General features: G+C 36.6%; 2 protein-coding genes across 2 annotated transcripts in view; one reads left to right on the top strand and one right to left on the bottom strand.

Moving 5' to 3' along the window:
• LOC135633696 (uncharacterized) overlaps positions 1–15,615 on the top strand; it is a 33,229-nt gene extending 17,614 nt beyond the window's left edge. Inside the window, exons 15-27 of the mRNA XM_065143496.1 lie at positions 5,412–5,513; positions 5,600–5,689; positions 6,714–6,789; positions 6,869–6,968; positions 7,071–7,140; positions 7,295–7,474; positions 12,509–12,631; positions 12,924–13,007; positions 13,126–13,310; positions 13,380–13,518; positions 13,600–13,659; positions 14,519–14,623; positions 15,196–15,615. Of these exons, the coding sequence (XP_064999568.1) occupies positions 5,412–5,513; positions 5,600–5,689; positions 6,714–6,789; positions 6,869–6,968; positions 7,071–7,140; positions 7,295–7,474; positions 12,509–12,631; positions 12,924–13,007; positions 13,126–13,310; positions 13,380–13,518; positions 13,600–13,659; positions 14,519–14,623; positions 15,196–15,309 (1,428 nt within the window). The 3' untranslated portion in view covers positions 15,310–15,615. The remainder of the gene's footprint in view (positions 1–5,411; positions 5,514–5,599; positions 5,690–6,713; positions 6,790–6,868; positions 6,969–7,070; positions 7,141–7,294; positions 7,475–12,508; positions 12,632–12,923; positions 13,008–13,125; positions 13,311–13,379; positions 13,519–13,599; positions 13,660–14,518; positions 14,624–15,195) is intronic.
• Positions 15,616–16,504: 889 nt separating this feature from the next.
• On the bottom strand, positions 16,505–22,131 carry LOC135633535 (translationally-controlled tumor protein homolog). Its single transcript, XM_065143089.1, has 5 exons — positions 21,981–22,131; positions 17,640–17,713; positions 17,207–17,332; positions 16,959–17,116; positions 16,505–16,774 (listed from the first exon to the last, which is right to left on the bottom strand). The coding sequence occupies exons 1-5, from the start codon at positions 22,006–22,008 to the stop codon at positions 16,657–16,659; spliced, it is 504 nt and encodes a 167-aa protein (XP_064999161.1). The 5' UTR covers positions 22,009–22,131; the 3' UTR covers positions 16,505–16,656.
• Between the last annotated feature and the right edge of the window lie 563 nt (positions 22,132–22,694).

Genomic DNA, 22,694 nt, shown 5'->3' with positions numbered 1-22,694 from the left:
TGAATGAGGGAAATTGTGAGGCTCAAGTTAAGTCTCATATCTAAAGTAAGAGATTGTATGTGATTTTTTATGGAGCTAGACGAGTCTATTATCATTAACTTGGGCTAAATGTTTTGGACAAAGTGGCTATAGGCATAGATTAAACCTCAGTTTTTTTACTGATATTGGTTGATGATTGGATCCATATGGAGTGGCATATTGGCAACCAATATTGGTTGGTATTGTCTGATATTGCTCAGACTAAAGAGAAAAGGAGATAGAAGGAGGGAAAAGGAGGGGAGGAAGAGGAAGACAATGCATATTGGTAGGAGGTGGTGGAGGCAGTGACTCTGATGAGATGGTTGTGACGTGAGACAGGAGAGAGAGAGAGGGAGCTTGACGGAAAAAGAAAGAAGAAGAAGGAAAAGAAAGGGTAGCTGATAGTTGTCGAAATTAGAAAATAAAAGGTACTGGTAATAGGTGGTATTGCTTGGAATAAAACAAGATCACTCGATCCATGTACCAGTTGGCCATCAGACCAGTACGGGTAATCAGTGATTTAAAAAGCACTAGGCGCCAAAAGGCGCTAAGGTCCAAAAACGCTCGAGGCGCTAGGCGCTCGCCCGAGCGAAGCGAGGCGCTAAAATATAAAAATATATAATATAATTAATAAATATAATTATTTAAAAATTTAAATAAAAATATGTTATTAAATTAAGAAAATCTAAGATACAAAATCACAATGTCACATTAACAAAAAGTTTCAAAATTCAAAACAATAAAATTTTACATCAAAGTCATTCATCATAATCAATATTATCGTCATTTTCACATAAATCATCTTCATTGAATTCGTCTTCTTCCTCTTATCCTTCGATTCCTTCCTCTTCATCAAGATATGTTTCATTCTCTATGCCTTCAACAATAGCAGGAGCCGAGCTTGATGCTTTTGTACTCATTTTTCTCTTTGACATCTGTCTTGTATATGTTTGTAATTCTCCAGCACCTGAAGCTCTTGCCACATCGCCCCATGTCAATCTATCATCTTCAAATACAAGCTCGTTTTCAACATCTTGCAAGTTAGCACCCATTTCTCCTACTAACCACTCATTTGAATCATCAATATCTTGCAATGAGATTGAATCAAATCTATTTTTCAAATCATGATGAGTCTTCAAAGCTTGATTATACTTTATGTAAACAAGATCGTGCAATCGTTGATGTTCTAACCGATTTCTTCTCTTCGAGTGAATCTGTCATGTTATATAATTTAAAAATATATTAATACATATATCTAAATAAATAAATAAATTAAAATAAAAATATTTAGTAATACTTACATGCTCAAAGACACTCCAGTTTCGCTCACAACCCGAAGCACTACATGTCAAACTAAGTACTTTGATAGTAAATTTCTGTAAGTTCGGGGTGGAATTTCCAAATAGACTCCACCATTCAGTTGCAAAATTTATGTTATTATTAGCAATAACATAGTAACATAATATATATGAAATTAATTATATCAAATTATTAATACCTGGAGAGGTAGTTGTCCTGGATCGAACGACAATTGGAATTCCAAAAAGACCTTCAGCATTTTTATATAAAGATAATTCATAAATAATCTTATCTTGAACCTCAAGGCTGGAAATTAATCTTGCAACGCCCACCCAAAACTTCTGCATCAAATCCAACAGATTTAATCTTATAAAAGAATTCAGGGTTCAAATAATATCCTGCTGCATGTAAGGGATGATGAAGTTGACAATTCCATCTTTCGTCAATGATTGTAAAATTTTTTTCATATTTTTCTTCATTTTCATTAAAAGATCTTTTAATCGTCTCCTTTGCTCTATCCATAGCCTCATAAATATATCCCATTGCAGGCTTATTTTCATTATCCACCAACTGAAGGACTCGAACAAGAGGGCCCATTACCTTTAATATATAAACTACATGATTCCAAAAGGATGACATTAAGATGATATCAGCAGCCCTCTTGCCTTTTGCTTCTTTTGCCCATTTGCTTGTCACCCATTTCTCAGAGGTAAACATATTTCTCAGAGTATGTTTTTGACGATGCACGTTCTGTAATGTCAAGAATGAAGTAGCAAATCGGGTAACACAATGTCTCACTAATTCTTTATTCCTTGTAAATTCTCTCCTCATATTCAAAGCCCCAATGTGATTATAAAGAAATCCAACAACAAAAATTGCCCTTTCTAAGGTTTTCTTGATTTCTAAGATCTTTCCAATATCCTCCAACATTAAATCAATACAATATGCTGCACATGGAGTCCAATACAAGTGTTGTCTTTTTTATTCAAGCAATTTACCTGAGACAAAGGATAACAAAAATGATAAGACTTAAGAGTTTAACACACTTAATTAAAGATAAAATAATTAACAAAATCAAAAGATGAATATTACCAGCTAAAACATAGTTGCTTCTATTGTCGGTTATGATTTGAACGATATTTTGTTCTCCAATTTTTTCCACGAAGTTGTCAAGTAAATCATATATCTTGTCTCCAGATTTTACAAAAGATGAAGCATCTATTGACTTCACAAACATAGTCCCTAAAGAACAATTAACCATAAAATTAATTATACTCCTGCGCCTCCTATCAGTCCAAACATCTGACATAATAGAGCAACCATGTGTTGCCCATGATTCTTTATGACCTTTTAGTAAGTCATTTGTATAATTCAACTCTTTTTGCAGCAATGGAATTCGCATCTCATAATAACTTGGAGGTTTTAATCCTGCACCATATCTTCCAATAGCTTCAATCATATCCTTAAAACTGTCTAAACGAGTTGTACTAAGGGGAAGACCAACCTGATAGAAGAAGCGAGCAATGTGCTGAATTGTTCTTCCTCTTATTTCTTTATCACAAGCATCACTTATATTTGTTTGTCTAAATTTTGAGCCTCCTGCTTGCCCTTGTTGTTTCTGGGATCCTTGAAGCATATATAGATCCATCGGTCCTTTTTTACCTTTCTTAGTACTCATAACTTCTTTTCCCTTTTTGTCGTATACTCTTTTTTCACTTGGGTTAATACTCATAGAATAATCTTCTTCTTCATCCCTGAGATGTTCAACATTGTCTTCTGGTAAATTCCCGTAAGATTCATTCTTTTGTGTCTTTCTTTTCATTCATATAACTCAACAACTCTTCTTTTATCTCAAGTGGACATTTTTTGCAAGCTGCTGTATTCTTGAAATTTCCTACTAGATGTTGTTTTGCACGAAAAAGGCCACCTCTGGTAGTCTTATCGTAGAATATGCAAGTCACTGCATTATGATCTTTCGGATCCTTCAAATAATTATACTTCCATGCAAGATCTTTTTTTGATACCATTGGAGACTCTATTGAGTTGCTCTCTACACTTGTCATTTATGTTGAAACCTAGCAATAATTTCAAATAAATAAAAATTAATAACATTAAAATCAAAATAATATATTATTAATCTATTAATGAAAATTAATCATTTCAAAATTCAAATAAACTTAATATTAAGATTTAAGAGTATACTGAGCAGTTTGAGCTTGACGGAGAAAGGAAGTAGCGTCGGCAGCGGCGAGCGGCGGGGGGAAAGGGAAAGGGAGCGGGAGGCGCGAGCAGCGGGAGGGCTCGCGGGAGGCGCGAGCAGAGGGAAGGCTCGCGGGAGTCGTGAGCAGAGGGAGGGCTCGCGGGAGGCGCGAGCAGCGGGAGGGCTCGCGACTGGGCTCGTGGCAGGCGCGAGCAGCGGGAGCAGGAGCGACGAGCAGCGAGATCGGGAGCGGCAGCGGCGGCGGGTTAGGGTTGGGTAAGGGTTATATCGGTTTAGTTGGTTCGATTGAACCAACTAATAACCGAACCAGGACCGAACCAGACCTAAAATCCTGGTTTGGTCACTTGGTTTACCCAGGCGCTCGCCCGAAGCGCCCAGCGCCTGGGCTCGGGCGAGCGCCCAGGCGGCGCCTGTTTGAAGTGCGCCGCCTGGGACATTAGCGAGGCGCTCGGGCCTCGCCTCACCTCGCCCGAGCGCCTCTTTCAATCACTGCGGGTAATTATATATAATATTTTTTCTTTTAACTAGGGTTTGAGACGAGCATACCATTCCTTTCACTTGTAGGGAGGATCACCTATGGCTCGCCATTCGTCATTCGTTGCTTGCCGTATTGTCATGTCCTTAGCTAGAATTACCTAGGACGTGCCACCCAAGCGATGCTTGTTTGCAAGGGTCAGCCTAGACCTTAGCCTCGTGTAGTTCACAGAAGAATTGCCTAGCAAAGAAAAAGTTAGAAAGGCAAACATGTGGGTAATATGTTGTCGTCGAGCACAAAAAAGGCAAGATAACCAGGATCACAAGCAATACAAAGCAATCGACTTTTATTAGACACGAAAGGATCTCGAAAATCGGCTAAGCGAGCACACGCAAAAAGGGCTCCAAAGGTAGATGCAGGTCAAATATTCACCTGGTACTTTTGTCGAACAGAACATGGGCACACTAAAGACATTGCATCACCCCTCAGACATATACTCAAGGTCCCATTTGCCTTAGTGCCACCCGGGGGTTCCAAGGTATTGAGACGGATGATGTTTTGCATCACAAGGCCGTTAGCCAGAACTCAGCCTGTGGCACACACGAATGGGGTTGTTTTGGGCTATTTTTTCCTTCACACGACGTCGTGAGACTAGAAACATTTCTGAGTTTTACATGACAGAAACACAAAACTAAAACACTTAGCAACAAACAAAAATGGGGCTGACAGTAGTAAATTTTGCACCATACATGCTGCATAACAGAAAACACTAAAAAAAAAAATGAAAATGATAGAAAAAAAGAACTGAAAAGTGTCATGGACATGTGTCGAACATCTGGACTGCATTGCTCCATGACAGTTCGTTGTCTGTCGCCGATCGTACACGTCGCCTATGGCCAACTTCAGTATGCCTCTTCCTCTTTTTCCTCCGTCTTCTTTCTCATCCTCTTCGGCCTTCTTTCTTTTCTTCTTCCTTCACCGTTTCCTTCTTCCTCTTCTTTCTTTTTCCTTTGTGTCCTCTTCCTTCTTCCCCCCCTACTCTCTCCCTCAACAATTAGTAGTGCATTTCGGCGTTCTGACACTTGGTACGTCTGGATGGACCAGACCCATACCAGTCTAACCTTGGACGGGCATGGGTCCGGTAACCGAAACTGCAATCATTCACTTTTATTAGATGTGTTCTCACCATGTTATGGCATCTCTTCATGGCTTTTCCTGGATTTCTTTGTCAAATGGTACTTTTATCCCTAGTTTAATAAGTTGTTTATATGTTGTTTTATTGAGGCAATTGAACTTTTCTTACATTTCCCTTAAAGCACCCATAGAATTAGCAACCCTATTGTACTGTTTATATTAGTTTGCACTAATCTGGTGTATATTTCTTGTTGTACTGCATAGGATAACTTTGGTAGACTGCACGAAAGAAGCAAAGAAATTCCTAAGACGATGAAGCAGCTCTCTAGACTTTTCCCTAACAAAGTTGTGATTCAGCTTCCACAGGTTTAAGTTGGCATATTGTGTTGGTATGTACTCGTTTTTTCTCTCTTTAAGAAAGTACTTTCCTGAAATCCTAGTAACTGTGGCAGGATGAAACCCAACTTTCAGAATGGAAACAACAGTTGGATCGTGATGTTGAAACTCTTAAAGCCAAGTCTAACGTTCTCAGTTTACGTTCTGTAAGTTTGATTAATTAAAAAATATTAAAGAGTTGATCCATCTTTTTTCTTTTTACCTTTTATCTCTCCAGAATGTACACTGAGTTCCATAATATATAATACTTTACCATCGGTTGAGGGTTAGGATTCATTTACAAAGTTGGGCCTTTCAATAAAGCTGTTTTTGTATTTTTGAAAAGCATATTTTAGGTTTCCCGATGATTGCATTTCATTTGCATCTTCAGATCGAAAATTGTGTCTTTGGAAAAATATTGAAAGATAACATTCTGATACTTGACAAAATATTGATGACAATTTAATTTTCAGGCTTTGGTACTTTTAATATGGTATCCTTGACATTTGTCTGAAAATTGTATTCAAATAGCAACTTTATTATTAGTGGAGAGAGCACATTTCCTGGAGGATGAACTTATTGGGTGCACAAGGTATAAATTGCTTGGTAATTTAACATGACTTGAGATTTACAGTATCTACTACAAATTTTGTTGGTGTTGCTTAATCACCATCGTGCTGCTAAAACCCAGGACTTATCAAGATTGAACTAGTCTAGTTCAGCTTTATATTTCTTCTTCTGTTTTAGTTATTACTAATTAATTATAATATTTATTGGAGAATTATGAATGCTATATCCTATATGCACCTTCCCCTCCCATGACTGCCTTGGTGCAGAATCAACCTGCAATCTTTTTCTTGATCTTCATGATCTAATGGCCCTTTGCTAGCTAGCTTACTAAAAGTGCTGATGTACATATTAGATACATCAGATCTTATGTTAATCAAATAAATGTAACGACAAAATGCGTTACTGCAGATCTTATGTTGCTGATCTTTTTGTTCATACTTCAATTATCACTCTGTCCACTTTTTCCTGCCTTTTCTCTTTGAAGCATCCCTATTGACCATATTAAGTTCAAGATTTAGTTTCTTTTCTCTCGTTTTCTCGCTTCACTACCATTGCTGTTATAATGGACATATTAGATACATTTGTGCAATCATCTTATCTTTAATCTTCCATATATTACAGTTTCTGAACCGCTGTGGGTTGGACTGCAATGATATTGAAACAGTATCAATAAAGGATCAAGCACTTACAAATGAAAGTGTGTGCCTTCTTTTGGTCTACTTGTTATTATTACCAATGCTTTGACAAATCATTCCTCATATGGATTGTCTTTGCAGGTGTGGATAAGGTAGTTGGTTTTGCTCTTAGTTATCACGTTAAGCACAATAGAAATGAAGCCTTGTCAAAGGATGCAAAGCTCATACTCTCCAATGAAAGGTTATCATACTATCAACAATATTTACGGTGTAACTTGTGAAACTTGAGGCTTATATAAAACTGCCTCCTGACCTTCTGACACTACTATCAATAAACTGGCAGCCTTAAGCATGGGTTAAGCATGCTGCAGAGTTTCCAAAATGATAATAAGAGTTTAAAGAAATCACTCAAGGTCTCTCTCTCTCTCTCTCTCTCTCTCTCTCCTCCCCAACAAACAACTGTAAACTTGATTAGTAATGCAAGTGCAATAGGTTTCAGTGCTGGGTTCTGATGGTCTTTTGTTGTGCTTTCATCTGTCAACTGATTATCAACTTGCACCTTTACAGGATGTAGTCACTGAGAATGAATTTGAGAAAAGGCTTCTTGCCGATGTTATTCCGCCTAATGACATAGGAGTTACTTTTGATGACATTGGAGCCTTGGAGAATGTGAAAGAAACACTAAAAGAATTGGTGATGCTTCCTCTGCAGAGGCCAGAATTGTTTTGCAAAGGACAATTGACTAAGGTACTTCTGATCTTGAACAAGCTTCTTTCCAAGTATTTTTTTTTCAATAAATTGAATTTTTTGGTGTGCTTTCTAGGTTTTTGTTGCCAAAATAAATTTTTATATGGGCTGCTATCAAGCCATTAAGTTGACAGTTCTTATATATCTATGTTTGTAACCTTTTTTTTATGTGATTCTGTTATTTAATTGAAAGCAATAGATTCTGAGTGCTGCATTTAGTTTGGTAGTCAATTTTGTGTTCCTTGTGTCTGATATGTTGTTAATTACTTAATTATGAGCATCCTCTTCACTCTAGATACTTCTTTTTTTTCCATAAATTTTATAGGTTCATGTGTTCTCACATGTTGCTTGGTTATTAATAATGCATTCCTTTTCAAAGTTGCTATTATTTGATATCAGCAATCCAAAAATTGAAGCTCAACTGTCGAACTACCAAAAAAGTGTGGATCTTGTGTAAACACAATATTTCATTAATGCTTATTTGGCTCATGAGCCTTATCTCTGTAGTAAGGTTGTTGTGACCTAGGTGGAGGCTCAAGTCACAAAATAGTCCCTGCAATGCAAATAACAAGTTCAATAACCTAATGAGAAGAAATAAGGTTAGATTGATTAGATAAGAAAACATTTAAGCACGGATATGAGCAAGGGTAGCCGACCCATATCAATCCTACCTCGGACAATTAGGAGTATGAGCCATACTGGCATACTGTCTCGGTGTGTATCAAGTTATGAAAAAAGCCTGAAAAAAGGCTGAAAAATAGAAAAGTTTACTGTATGGTACGAGGCTTATTCTAGGGTATAAGTCTTGTACTGAACAGTACAAGGATGTACCAGGCAGGTGGTACACTTGGTACAAGTCTTGTACTGGATGATACACCTGATACCAGGCTTGAATCACCAAGCTTATCTTGATCTGTTCTAGTGCAATATTGTGCAGACCTCGGATATGAGCACGGAATGCTGAAATGGTACTAGACAGATACTTTTATACCTTTGGGATCAACATGTCCTAGTGTTGTCCAAGACACTAGGTGCTAAAAAGTGCCAAGGTTTCAAAGAACACTGTACGACATAGATAAGGGACAATTTAATTATATATATTAGAGTTTGAGATCAAGGTTCAAAATTTTGACCATACCAGTCGATGTGGACTCGTATCTACTGATCCAGTGGCCCATCGGTATGTGTATTGGATAATTTACATGGTCTCAAGCAAAGCTTACTGCCTAATAAGTTTGTAGTACTAGGCTTATCGAGTGGTAAGTTACCAGTACCTATCAATCAGTACTTTTTGCATAATACGCTGTTCTTTTTAGTTTTCTTCTCCTTTGTTTCCTCCACTGTCATCTCCTTATAGCATCATCTTCTGCCATTTTCAGCACCTCCTCCTCTTCTTCTCCTCTCCAAGTCTACCACCTCTTCCTCTTCTTCTCCTCTTGACCCACCTCCTCCTCATTCCCTCCCCTTGCTAGAGCCATATTGGTCGATACAGGGGCGTACAGACACAGTACACCAACCATACTGGTAGCACATTGGTCCACCGAAGGAATGATTGTGAAACCGGATTAAGATTTTGAAGCCTTATTTGAGGTTATTTGTTTAATTTCATAAATCATAGTGTGTTGCTTAATATAACAAGTATTGTGAGCTACATGTGAGGTGATGCAGTTGCAGTTGAACTGTTTTGCAATTTTCTTTCTCAGATCCATCTTTTTGTCCTTTGGTGTAAGAGGCATCAATCCTAATTTGTTTGATACTCTGGAGAGGAATGCCATTGAATTAAGATTAACAACATCATGAGTTGGCTTCATATTGAAATTGCTTAAGAAACCCCCCAGTGAAATAGATCAACAACGTCATGAGTTGACTTCATATAGAAATTGACAATTTGACATCATGAACTAGGTCATGATTACCACTGTCATTAGGTTTCTTCATACTAGTATTTTTGTCTAGCTTTGAAAGCATCATGATTGTCACTAAATTACATCTTAGTGGAAGACCTATTGAACTGGAGATGGACTAGCTCCACCAATATTACTTACTGTTCCCATCCTCAGCCATGTTTTAGTGCTTTATGAATGCACAAATGCCAATTTTAAGCTCATGGTCTCTACATTGTCTCCTCGATCCTAGCATTCGTTGTAGACGGCTTACATGTCTACCCATCTAAATGTTTCCTTTGTGCTTTTCATTAATATAGTCTTAGGGTTTTTTGAGCATCTTATTCTACTCTAAGATTTTTTGGGCATCTTATTCTACTCTAAGATCCTACTTGTTATCTCGAGGGACCTTTGTGTATCTGGTCATGTGAAGAAATCCACTACTTAATTGTTGATTTGATCTTGTTATTCCAAGTTCCAACATCGTAACTAGCCTAATCACAGTGGATGCACTACCAATGATGACCGTGCTCCTAACAATGCACATGCTACAATGCCCAACTGGTACATTGTTTCTTCATTGTCATTTTGCACAAACATTGAGAAACAAATTTAGATTCACAATTAAGAATTTAAACTGTAGTGGTTCTAATATGAATTTGATCAGTTGTAGATCTCCATGGTGTGAACTTCTAAGTCTTGTCCTATGTGGATCTAGCTTATATTGAAATTGATCTATGCAAATTACACATAGCTACAGCCTTGATTGAACATCTGAAGCTTTAACCTTAATCATAATATACATGGTGGTAAGATTCACATTCACCTTGATTGGGAAAAAGCTAAGTTGTTTCACAAAAGAAGTCTGCCCTGTAGCAAGAATGAGGCTCCAAACCCAAGCTATGTTGGAAATCTGATGCAAAAAGGGAGCAATTTGGAGAAGAAATGAAGTAAAAAGTGCAGGAGAAGAGGCTACTGGTTGAGAAGAGTGAAGTGGAAATGTAATTGAGTCAAGGAAAAAGTTTTGGTTGGGTACTGATATCAACCAGTATAACTTGGTGTTGGTAAAGATACCGGGTAGTACACCCAAAGGAATAAGTTTGCCAAAACTTCTCGGTCCACATGTCAACTCATGGTCAGATTGATAAATATCAGTCAGTATGGACCAGTCAGACCAAAATTTAAATAATTGGTTCCAACAAATTCTGTTCAGGTATGATGTTCCTCCTTGTTATCCACTAGTTCCATCCGGCTACAATCAAGTTCCAAAAGGTTTTACTGATAAGAGAAAAGCATACACACAAAGAAAAGAGGAAGATGAAAAGACAAGCTCATAATGGGGTCCAGTCCATCCACTAAGGTCTGAATCTCAAAACTTATGCTGATCTCATAAAACCTTAATATGAAGTGTTTGATCTTAACTAATTTATTAACTACATAAAGAACAAGATCCTTGTGATGCACAGTTCATGTTATTAGCTTTCTAGAAGCCTGATCTTGTAAAACCTTAATATTAAGTGTTTGATCTTAACTAATTTATCAACTACCTTCAAAAAGAACAAGATCCTAAGGATGCACTGTTCAGTTTTTTAGCTTTCTAGAAACTGTAAGGATAGTTATCATGTTGGACCAGATATCTTAGGAACCCTAAATATTGGCCGAATCTTACAACACCTAATACAAAGTTTAATGTCATGTTTATTTTCACGCAAAAGTAAAATATAGGATGTAACCTATGCCAAAGTGATCTATTCTCCAAATCTTTACATTGCATGAAAAATCTTTACATTGCAATTCATTAATAAGTCTTTCCTTACTTGACCTGTAGGAATGCATTGGTGTTCTCACAAAAATAAATATCAATATTGAATATTGTACTTACAGTTGGTTTTGCAACATTTCATTAACAAAAATTTATCCAAAATATGGTTCATTCTTCGTTGTTCTCCAAAAATTTATATATGTAAGCACAAGGTTTGCAGTTTCATATGGCGATTCTATATTAGTCCGCACCAGTGTACCAAGTGTTGATATGTCAGTATGTACCAAGTCAAGAAAAAAGCCCGAACAATTGTTGAAAAAACAAAAAAAGAATCTTTTTGGTGCAGGACTTGTATCGCCTTGCAATGGGTGGTATGATCGTGTCTGAGCGGTAGAGGCCATGTACCGGACATATGGTCCGATTTTCCCTGGCTTGTGTACCTCCCATACCTCCCATACCAAACTGTACCAGGTGGTATTGCAAATCTTGTCTATCATATTTACTAATAATTTAGACTCCCCTGGGCATATCCTTTGGTTTACTTTGGTGTCTGTATCGGTAAATACCACTTGTACTGAAGTACCGGGCGGTATTGCAAATTTTGTATAACTGTATTTACTAATTTCATTAGTCCTAATTTTTTGGATGTGACTGGTTTGAAGCAATGAAATTTAGAAATTGTCTTTTTCATCTGCAAGATGGTGGCATGATTCTACTAGCCAAACGTGCAACTCCAGGCTACAAACCTGTGAGAATCTATCAATCATCTCAAGTACTTACCCCATCTTTGCCTTTCTTATTGATACCAGTGTTGACCACCGCACCTTTAAATCTTTCATGATGGCCTTTAGCTTTTACAATTCTCGAGTCCACTTCAAAATATCCTCAAAACCCTCAAGCCCATCTTTGTAAAATTCCTTATAATTACATTCCATAAATTAGCTGACGACTGTAATTAAAATACCATTTTCTTCTCAAGTTTGATTTGGACATGCAAGAGACCATTATGGTTCTTATGAAAGATGGCCCCAATGAAAGATGTGCTTGAAATTAATTCGGTATCCAAATTGAGAATGTTGAAGAACTCAAGGATTAGAGCAATGAAATGATGGTGATCATTTCTGAATAATACTCCTGTGCTGATATTCTTCGTGTACAGTTGCTTGTTTTTTTCATTTTAGATTTAGATATGCTTATGCATGATTTTAATGGTTGAGACAAAATTTAAGTGTTGCCCTCGTGCAATCCTAATTTATGTTGAAAAGTTTCCTAAGGCTAAAATTGCATGTTCACCTTCTTGCAAGTTCTCAGTACATTTGTTATCATCCAGACTAGGATGAAATATTGATACCTCAGAGTTTCATAATGTCATCCTTTTTTGTTTTTCAGCCATGCAAAGGAATACTGCTCTTTGGCCCCCCTGGCACAGGAAAAACGATGCTTGCTAAAGCTGTTGCAACAGAGGCAGGTGCAAATTTTATCAATATATCGATGTCAAGCATCACCTCGAAGGTACTTTATGTTCATCATCTGCTTATAACCAAGGATTGCCATGCCAACATGTGAATATCAATATGATTGAGATGTAATATATCATAAAGATATCAATTTGACCGTTTTGGAAGTGCCAAAATATTGTTAGACCAACTTTTGGCTTGTGCTGTGCCAACCTAAGAAATTGTTATGCCGGATTTGATACTGACATGGACCACAACGCAGAATGGCAATCCTAGCTTATATCATGGATTGTTTATTTTAAAGAAATTGTCTTTTCCTACCAAATCTAATGCACTCATTGTAACAGTGGTTTGGAGAAGGAGAAAAGTACGTGAAAGCAGTATTCACATTGGCTAGTAAAATTGCTCCTAGTGTTATCTTTGTTGATGAGGTCAGTGTACTGATTAGATTTTACTGCAAAATTTAGTATCAGTCCAACATCACTTATTTTTATTTCATTCTTATAATTTACGTCAGTTACAATAAGTGATTTTTTTTCTATTTTATAGGTTGACAGTATGTTGGGCAGGAGAGAAAACCCTGGAGAGCATGAAGCAATGCGCAAAATGAAAAATGAATTTATGGTCAACTGGGATGGATTGCGAACCAAAGATAAAGAACGTGTTTTGGTTCTTGCTGCTACCAACAGGCCCTTTGACCTCGATGAGGCAGTTATAAGGAGGCTTCCACGAAGGTAAATGCTGATGTTTGGATAAATTGAGGGTTGATCAACTTGTCTAACATATAACAATGTTTTGTGCAGATTGATGGTAAATTTACCAGATGCATTAAACAGAGAGAAGATTCTCAGAGTTATATTGTCAAAAGAAGAGTTGGCACCAGGTGTTGATCTTGAAGTCTTTGCAAATATGACTGATGGATATTCAGGAAGTGACTTGAAGGTTTGTTTGGATAGAATTTGATCTTGTTTTCTTATAGTTTCTTGAGGAATTAAGAAAGTTTATATTTTATGGTTGTTTTAGAATCTCTGTGTAACTGCTGCACATTGTCCCATTAGAGAGATTTTGGAGAAAGAAAAGAAGGTTAGTCTTGAACCATTCAAATCTTTGATCAATATTTTATTTAATCTCTCTCTTTTTCGAGTTTGATCTTTTATCTTTATAAGAAAATTAGCATTGACTATAAAAAATAAGATTTTTGAGGCATAATATCTTACTGGTAATAGTTAAGCAGTTGTATGAAGTGTAATATAATCAGTTTTGTTTCAATTTTCATTTCAAATGTGCGTATGGCACCTGATATGAGCCAATGGATCAAAATTTAAAACAATGATTAGTATATCAAATCACTTAATAGTGCAAATGTTTGCAAAACACTTGTGTGTGAAATTATCAACTAAATTAAGGATGAAAATAAAGAATTGTGTTAAAGACAGATTACCTTAAAATTGCAACGCTGATGTCTAGACATATTATTGTCCTTCATGTAGCTACCACTACAGTTGAAAGGGTTTGACAGACATTTTCAGTGCCCAACAAAGGAATTGAATAAAACAAAAGTGTGGATGTAAATGAATTTGAAGATTATTCTGTTCTACTAGATTCTATAATAAACGACTTTAAAAAAAATCAAAAGAACTTCCTTTCATCTCAACAATGATGGGCCACAGTGCAAGCAAAGCGATGCCATGAGAGTTACCTCGACAAGTCAAAAGCTTTTGACTACACAGATGTTTACAAATGAATCAATCCATTTGTCTGAACTAAATCAAACATATGGTTTTATTTATATTATGTTTATATCATTTGCAGGTTGCATGATGTTTTGCTAACCAGTGCTTTGGTTATTGTGCTCTTATGTTGATTTCAACACTGTTGCACATAATAATAGTTCCTTCTGATTTTTTAGTAATTGCCCTAAGCTTTTTCTTGTCACATACAGGAAAAGAATTTAGCCATAGCAGAAGGTAGACCTTTACCCACATTATATGCAAGTGAGGATGTTCGTCCTTTGAACATGGAAGACTTTAAATATGCACATGAACAGGTAGCTTTTAACTCCACTCCCCATCCTCTCTCTCTCTCTCTCTCTTTCTCTCTCATACACGCACACACACACACACACACACTGGATACCTGCTGCTTAAGGAGCAGAAGGATCTGACTCCTCTGACCTTATATTTGTCTTGCCAATGTTTCTTCCTCATGAATAGCACATAAGGTTTATCATTGATCTAGAATCAAAGGTCAAAGGTTAATGACCTTTGATCTAGAAGGTCTAAGATTTATCATTTTTAGACTTCGTTAACATTTGAAGGCTATTTGCTTCATCTAGAATCAGATATCATTTTATGGTATAGAATCATGTTGTCTGAAATTATTCCTTTCTCCCCTTTTCTGTACCAAGAAAAAAAAAAGGAACATAATGGGGAAAAAAAGAACAAAAAGAAAAAAGATCCCATCTCTAAATCTTGTTTCTTCCCCTCAGAATTACCTAAATCTTTGTGGGTTGAGAAATTAAATTTTGCTTATGTTTAGAATAAAGATAAAGCTGAAGTTGACATCCATTTTTGAGTATACTATATATTGGAGTTGCTTAAACAAACCTTGTACTCACAGGTGTGTGCGAGTGTGTCATCTGAATCTTCAAATATGAGTGAGCTTCAACAATGGAATGAGCTCTATGGTGAAGGAGGATCGAGGAAGAAGAAAGCATTGAGCTATTTCATGTAGGAGACGTCCATTTTGTGTATAGCCCCTTCTCTTAAACCCCTTTGGCAATGCTAGCTAATCTGCCAACCAACATAGCCAGGTTTCCTTCTCAGCCCTGTATTTAGTTTCCATAGGGAGTACATTTGTGAACTGTTAATTTATATCAAGAGCAAGTTATATATATATAATGTCATCTATCAAGGTGGTATAGAACACAAGGTATTTTTGTCATCTGTAATCTGGTACCTCTGCCTGGTTGAAGGATGATCTATGTGTGCATATATGCTTGTCTGGGTAAAAGTAACAAAGGATGCAAATTTTAGTTTAGGCTCTTGTTCAGCATACATGCTATCCCAATATGAAACCAGCATGTGTCTCTTTTGCAGCCTCGGCTGTGGTTCCTTTTTCTTTTGGGCAAAATTGCATATACATTGTGTATGTATGTATATCCCTCCAAAATAAATGATTTTTATTATTCTCTAAATAATATAAGTCAAATTTGCCAGGCAAACATTCTCTATTTCAAACTCCGAACTCTCTCTGAGAACGTATTAATATATGAGTTGGCAATCTATATCATGCATTCAAAGGATTAATGCAATCTTGGGACATATATGAGTTGGCAATTACCTCTAGTCGTCACTTGAAATTGTTGGAGGCTCTGTTAGAACGTAGGTACAGTTTGGGTGATTATGCTTTGATCATATGCTATCGTTGGTTTCATGGCCTCGGGGTCGTCGATGGTTCCATCCCTTTGAACCATCTATAGCAGCTTCACACTCACTCAATGGCATTGACTATCCCCCTTTCTACTTGGCTTCTATCGCAGACTTAACACAGATTTGTTATCTTATTAGCGAGCGTGCCAAAGTCTCAAGGGCATTTAGCATAATGATTATTATGGAGTGCTTTCCTGTTCCGAATCTATTCCAAATCCGACAAACTAACACTAAGACCAAATAACCATTTGGTAAGATTAGCCATTCTGACCACTTTTTTAATCTTCTCGTGCAAACACGTGGGTAGGTCACCGGATACCAAGCATACTTAAGACCACACATTTTGACGTCTATATATGCATGCATGTGGTGAACCTGCATCGTAACAGATACCCATCCTCTACCGAGAGCCCAAGTACTCTCTCATAAACACCAGACGAAAGCAAATTACGTAGTCAATTTAATCCGATCCTTCGATGTTCAATGGCCCCTCATAATAATTAATATTTTCTTCTTATGAATCCAATCCTCAGATTAAATGTTACGTCAATTCCAAAATTGAATTATACATGTTCTACTTAACATCACTTGGATAAAAGATAAATCAAACAAAAAAACTGCGATATCCAAAGCACATGTACCATCGTCTTTAGCACTTGACCTCCTTCAATCCATAGGCAAAATACAAAAACGTCGGATCAGTGGCGCCATCCTTGTAATAAGCAAACACCATGCTGCCATCCTCATGCATACTTTCACCAACAAAACTGCCAAAACATATTATTTGTCAGGAAAAAATTATGACATTATCTGAAAAGATAAATAAAAACTTATTTTAGTGCTTTTCTTGTCTGAAATGAAAAAAAAAAGAAGTAAAATTATAATATATATATATATATATATATATATATATATATATATATATAGGAAACAAACAAATTTAATCCTTACAACTGTAGATCTTTGAGCTTTGAAAGCAAGAACTTGGTGGCTCCTTCAATGTGTTTCTTAAACAACTCTTGCTTCTCTTCATCAAGTTTAGGTGTCAGTAGCTTGATATAGCGTTTCATATAGGTCACAAATTGCTTCTTATCAAAGGCTGGTTGTTCCTGTTGACATCAATCGCGGACACACTCATATTTTGTAAACTTCAAGTTAAAACTGAACAGATACCGCATGTCTAGAAAGGAGCAACTGACCTGAAGCCTAAATGTGTCGACTATGTCAACCACTTTAACAGCTGAATCATCGACTCCCTCGTCTTCACCGCCTTCAGCAGAAGGGTTTGCTCCGATGTCTACATCAATAGCTCCTTTAACAACCCACTGCCAATCAGTCAATCAGAATGAATTGAAAACATGAGCAGCTGAGATAACAAATTTGTAGACTAGTGCGCACACAACTACTAGTTAGTTCTGAAATGACCCTAGAATAATTCATTTTGATGTCATGAAGTAGCACTAAAAAAAAGCATCAGGAGGAAGGTGGTGTAACAAAAGCAGAGGACATGCATCAATAGCATACTAAAGCTAACATATAATGACAACCATAAGAAACAAGTCTAAATGTTCAAAATATAATATTCTATTAATGATAAAATTACACAACTTAGAAAAAAATGAAAATGCTAACCTTTCCTTGGACTTCCCACAACGTCCCATTTTCAATTTCCTTACAATGAAATGAATCGGACAATAGCTCATCAGCTGTATATTAGAGAAAACAAATTTATCAATGAAACAACAGAAAGAGCAGTAGTAACCGACTATTGGTGGTGACAAAGTATCAGACATAAATGGCATTGATCAATTATCTCAAAAGATTAAATGAGAACAAAACAAGTGCAGATCCAATTGTGATCGAACTTTAAGACATCATCAGAAACTCTAAAATCACAAGTCCATAAATAAATAAATGGTTTTCTCAAAAAAAATTCAACCAAGTGGCAATGACATTTAGCTACAGGCTTTGTGAAAAGAAACAAATTCCTAAGCAACAACTTATACTATCGTACAACTAATTACAGATAGTAGATAGTACCACAGGAAATGAACAAGGCCACAACTTGCCAAAATTTGTCTTATTGTGGCAGCTAATCTCTAATTAATCAAAAATGAAAAACAAATGACCCAAACACGTAATTTATACCATATGTGGACATGCGGACACCACATCATCACCCCGCCCAAATCATCACCACATCATTGCCAACTCAACACCCAATTGAACGTCACCCACTCAAACGTCAGCTTGACACATTTGGCCACACGGTCTATCATTGGACAAAATTCTAAACAGAATGTTCGCTGTAATGCTTATGTATGTCCGTGTCTTTTGGTTTGTTCATGCTTTACATAGCATGTAGAGGGACGGTTGAAGACTTAACTGCCCCATTTTAGTTAGGTTTGGTGGTTGTTTTAGACTTGTAAATAAAGATTATGTCATGTGGACACTTGTGAGAGATGTTTGATCTGCAGTGGACCATTTTGGATCCTTTGTTGTGCGACTGTTCAGAGTTTGTAAAGTCTTTGTAATTTGCATTGGCTATGAAGTGTTTTCTGAAATGTTTACTTGTGGATCCCGAGTGAGGCGCTTTCTCTAACCCGTTTTCTCTTTTGTTGGTCCTAAGGGACCATGGGAGGTTTCGGGGAGGCTGACCTTTACGAACGGACGCGCAAGGGTGTCGCACGACATAGGCAAATCAGCTAAGTCCGTGACAATCGGGACAATGCAAATTTCTGATCAAGGATGAATATTTCACTAAGGCAAAGTCGAACCCCTTGCAACCATCACCAAAAAAACAAGTTGAGGGATTCGTGTGAAAAGAATATAGTGACCCAATATCAAGGTGCTTATCACAGACAATAAAGCCCAGTTCAATTAAACTTTGAAAGTTTGAAGTATCTTTGTTTGTCCCTTGGAATCTCCCTCTAGTTCAGCTCTATCGCACACCCTTCATCCAACGGACAGATGCTGAATCAGGTGACTAAGAAAAAAACACATGGGTTGACAAGCTTCCAAGCATCTTGTAGGGTTACCAGACCACCTCACGTAAGGCCATTGATTGGGATTTCAATTTAACACTATCCTCCCTACATAACTGGCTTTAGCATCGAAGGCACCTTTGTCGAGCATGCCCTTGACCTAGTTCTACTAATCGAATTCACCTACCATCCCATCAACAACATCTATCTTGCGACTAAATCAAATATGAACTAGGTTGGCTCCAAGAACCAAAAACAACCTCAACATTATTGTTATTCCATGAAATTCACTTAGTTTTATGTTGTTGACGATCATAACCATGGACAACTGCCTACATAAGATTTATCTCATTAAGACCTTGATTTGTGCAATTCTTCTAATTCCTCAAGCAACTTTGTTTCAAGAGTTAATTACAAAATCAGAATGGGCATTTTTCCCTGTTGGTGATATTGTTAGGAAAATCCAAGTCTCAGATAAGGATGTAGTCTCTGGGTCAATGCATGGTGCTTTAACTTGCATTCCTAAATATTTCTAAAAGTCTTCTATGATAAAATACCATTACTTTTATCAAAATCACACCCATCTAAGAAAAAAATTTATAGTGATTAGAAACCCTTCATATTCTTTCTCTTGTGTTCATGATCCACACATGTGAAAGGAATAAGGCATTCAAATTTCAGGTAAACATTGGCTTCATCATTGAACTGAGACCAGCGGAATCAAGTTGGAATCACTATTTCGTGTTTATATGTTTACATCAAGTCAAGCAACAAAATCAGAATTTAGAATGGAGAACACTGGTTGTTTAAAAAAAAAGAGTAAACTGGTTTGAAAAATAAATAGGATTAATTTTTGTCACTAGTAAACATTTGACAGTTGTCAATTGGAAACCCACCTAGGACAAATTCAGATCCCTCGATTGAGGATTTAAGTCAACCAATAGTAGGAAAACTATATTTGATTATTTTGAGAATTTATTAGCGAATCTCCAATTCCCAATACTCAAAATCCTCAAGCCAAGCACAATGATTTTACAACTGATTTCTGATCTCATGAAGTCAAGATCCAAAACCAATCCAAGATGGAGAGGAAGATATTTCCTGGGTGCAACATGATAATATGCTCACCTTCTCCCAAACATGTGATAATTGAAGAAAGCCATGACAGAGATCAATAGTACCAAAAAGCACAATCCAATCCACAATGACAATGCTTAGAGATTGAACCCGAATATAATTTAACATTACAGAAAATACTTATCATCTGTCTTTCCTGTCTGCTGGAGCACTAACAGACATAAATTGTTGTTCTTACATAGAAAGAACATACATGTGATCAAACACATTGGTAACAGCATGTGCTCCAAGGAACCTCCCACCCAACTCATTCAAGTGTTCTCCGGGAACCTCTACAATAGATGGAACATATTTAACTACAGCAATAAGTGATAGTCACAATGGTGAAAAGAAGAGGTTATCTGGAAATATTCTGAAGTCCAAGATCAGTATCAACAGAATTCTAATTTTGATAAATCAGAATCATTTTCTAAACCATGACACAAACCATTTTCCCATCCACACTCAAAAACAACTTAAGTGCTCCATAAGTTGATCAAACAATAATTATGGCCAAAGCCAGATCTCCTTTGGGTCTAATTGAAGAAATGTGTACCAGCCTTACGTGATCAAAGATCTGCAGTGCTCAGATCACAATGCAACCACAGACAGATAAAATAAATAGAAAATAATTTACAAAAAAATATATCACAAGAAAATAAGCAAAACAAACCAAAACATGCACATCGACTCTGGATACAGATTCTCAAAGAATTCAAACAAAGACATCTATTTCCTACCATATACCATATACATCATCAGCTTGATCTTGAAGATAATTCACCACAATCAACACTTGCAAAAACAAAATTTTGTAAATATACTAATACAAAAGGTCTAACATGATGATATCCTCCTTTTTTTTCCAAAAAAAAAAAGGTTGTAATAGAAGAAAGGCATGACAAAAATTGAAGTACCAAAAAGCACATACGAGCATATTGATGACATGGCTTAGAGATTCAACCCAAGAAAGAATTATCATGACAGCCAATGCTTACAATTATATGTTTGCTGGAGCATTAACAGACATTAATTCGAGTCCTCATAGCTAACTGCATGTGCACAAACACATGGGTAATAAAATAAGGTTCAAGCAACCTCCCAACTTGTTCCAGTGTTTCACAGGAGCCTCTATAATAGATGGAAAATACATAACTGACAGCAATAAGGGATAAGTTACAATGAGCGAATAGTAAAAGGTTCTCTGGATATATTTTGTAGTCCAAGATCAGTATCCACAGAATTCTAATTTTGATATATCGGAATCACTTTGTAACTCATGACACAAACTATTCTCCCATCCACTTAAGAACTTCATAAGTTGATCATTATGGACAAGGCGAGCTCTCCTTTGGGGTCTAATGGAAGTGTGTACCACTGACTCATGCGATCAAAGATCCTCAGTGCGTGGATCACAACAATTATCTAAAGTTAAATCCAAAATGCAACCACAAACAGAAAAAAGAAAAAAGAAAAACGATTACATAAAAGTGTACAACACAAGAAAATGAGCAAAACTAACCAAAAGATGCATACCGACTCTGAATACATATTCTGAAAAAAATTCAAACAAAGAAGTCTATTTCCTGCCATATACCACATACATTATTGGCCTGATCTTGAAGATAATTCACCCCAATAAGCATTTACATGAGCAAAATTGCACAAAAATGACACAGAAGATGCGGCAATCAAGCTTCCCAACGCCAATTAATCAAAATCAGAACAAAGTTAAAAAAGGGAAGAAGACCAATTTCATACGACAACTTAATTTATTGTACTATGATTTCCAAGATGCAAAAATTCCGTTAGATCTCCGGATTGAATTTCATACGACAAAATGCTTACGATCGAAGAGATCCTTACGCATTACCTGTCAGCAGATCCTGGTAGACCAACATCCTTCCGCCTATAAATAAGATCACGCTAACCCTAGCGTCTCGAAAAGAGGGCGGCGAGAGGAGTTGAAGGAGGCCGAAGCCGTCCGGGAGAAAGGCTACTTATAGCCGAGGAATTGGGCGTCTTCGACGGTGCGGTGTTAGATCCGAATTCGACAAAGATCCGCTTTTGAAGCGCCCGATCCGATCCGAAACGAGGAACTACTCGGCATGCTTGTTCCGGATGGGTATCGAATTCCCACAGCGAATCCGACAGCGGTATGTCTGTCTCCGGAGAAACTGCTATTTATTAATTTTGCTTTGCTTATATTTCACATTACCAAAATGTTCTCTAACTCCTACAAAAACTGCAACATTACTTACATATGTCTTTGGTGATATTAACTAACAAATTCAACAAAAACTTGGTATGTTATTTTTATCTCAACTATGGGTCACTCTTATAAACTTGACTATAAATGTTAAAACACCCCTAATAAACTTATTACAAAAATTTGATAGGTCTTCTACATATATGTCATTTCTTAGGAGTCTATCACCAAACCTAAACATGGTGAAGGTTTAGATATTCATAACCTTAATATTTCTAAGCTTGCCTTAATGTGTATCTTTACTTCATTCATCTCATGTTTATTTTTAATATTTTTAGTTATTTTTTTAAAAATCATAAAATAACTTAATATAATAAT

The sequence above is a fragment of the Musa acuminata genome, chromosome BXJ3-3, assembly GCF_036884655.1.
Source record: "Musa acuminata AAA Group cultivar baxijiao chromosome BXJ3-3, Cavendish_Baxijiao_AAA, whole genome shotgun sequence".
Taxonomy (NCBI): Eukaryota; Viridiplantae; Streptophyta; class Magnoliopsida; order Zingiberales; family Musaceae; genus Musa; species Musa acuminata.
The sequence above is the reverse complement of the archived record's forward strand: the minus strand, read 5'-3'. Positions and strand labels throughout refer to the sequence as shown.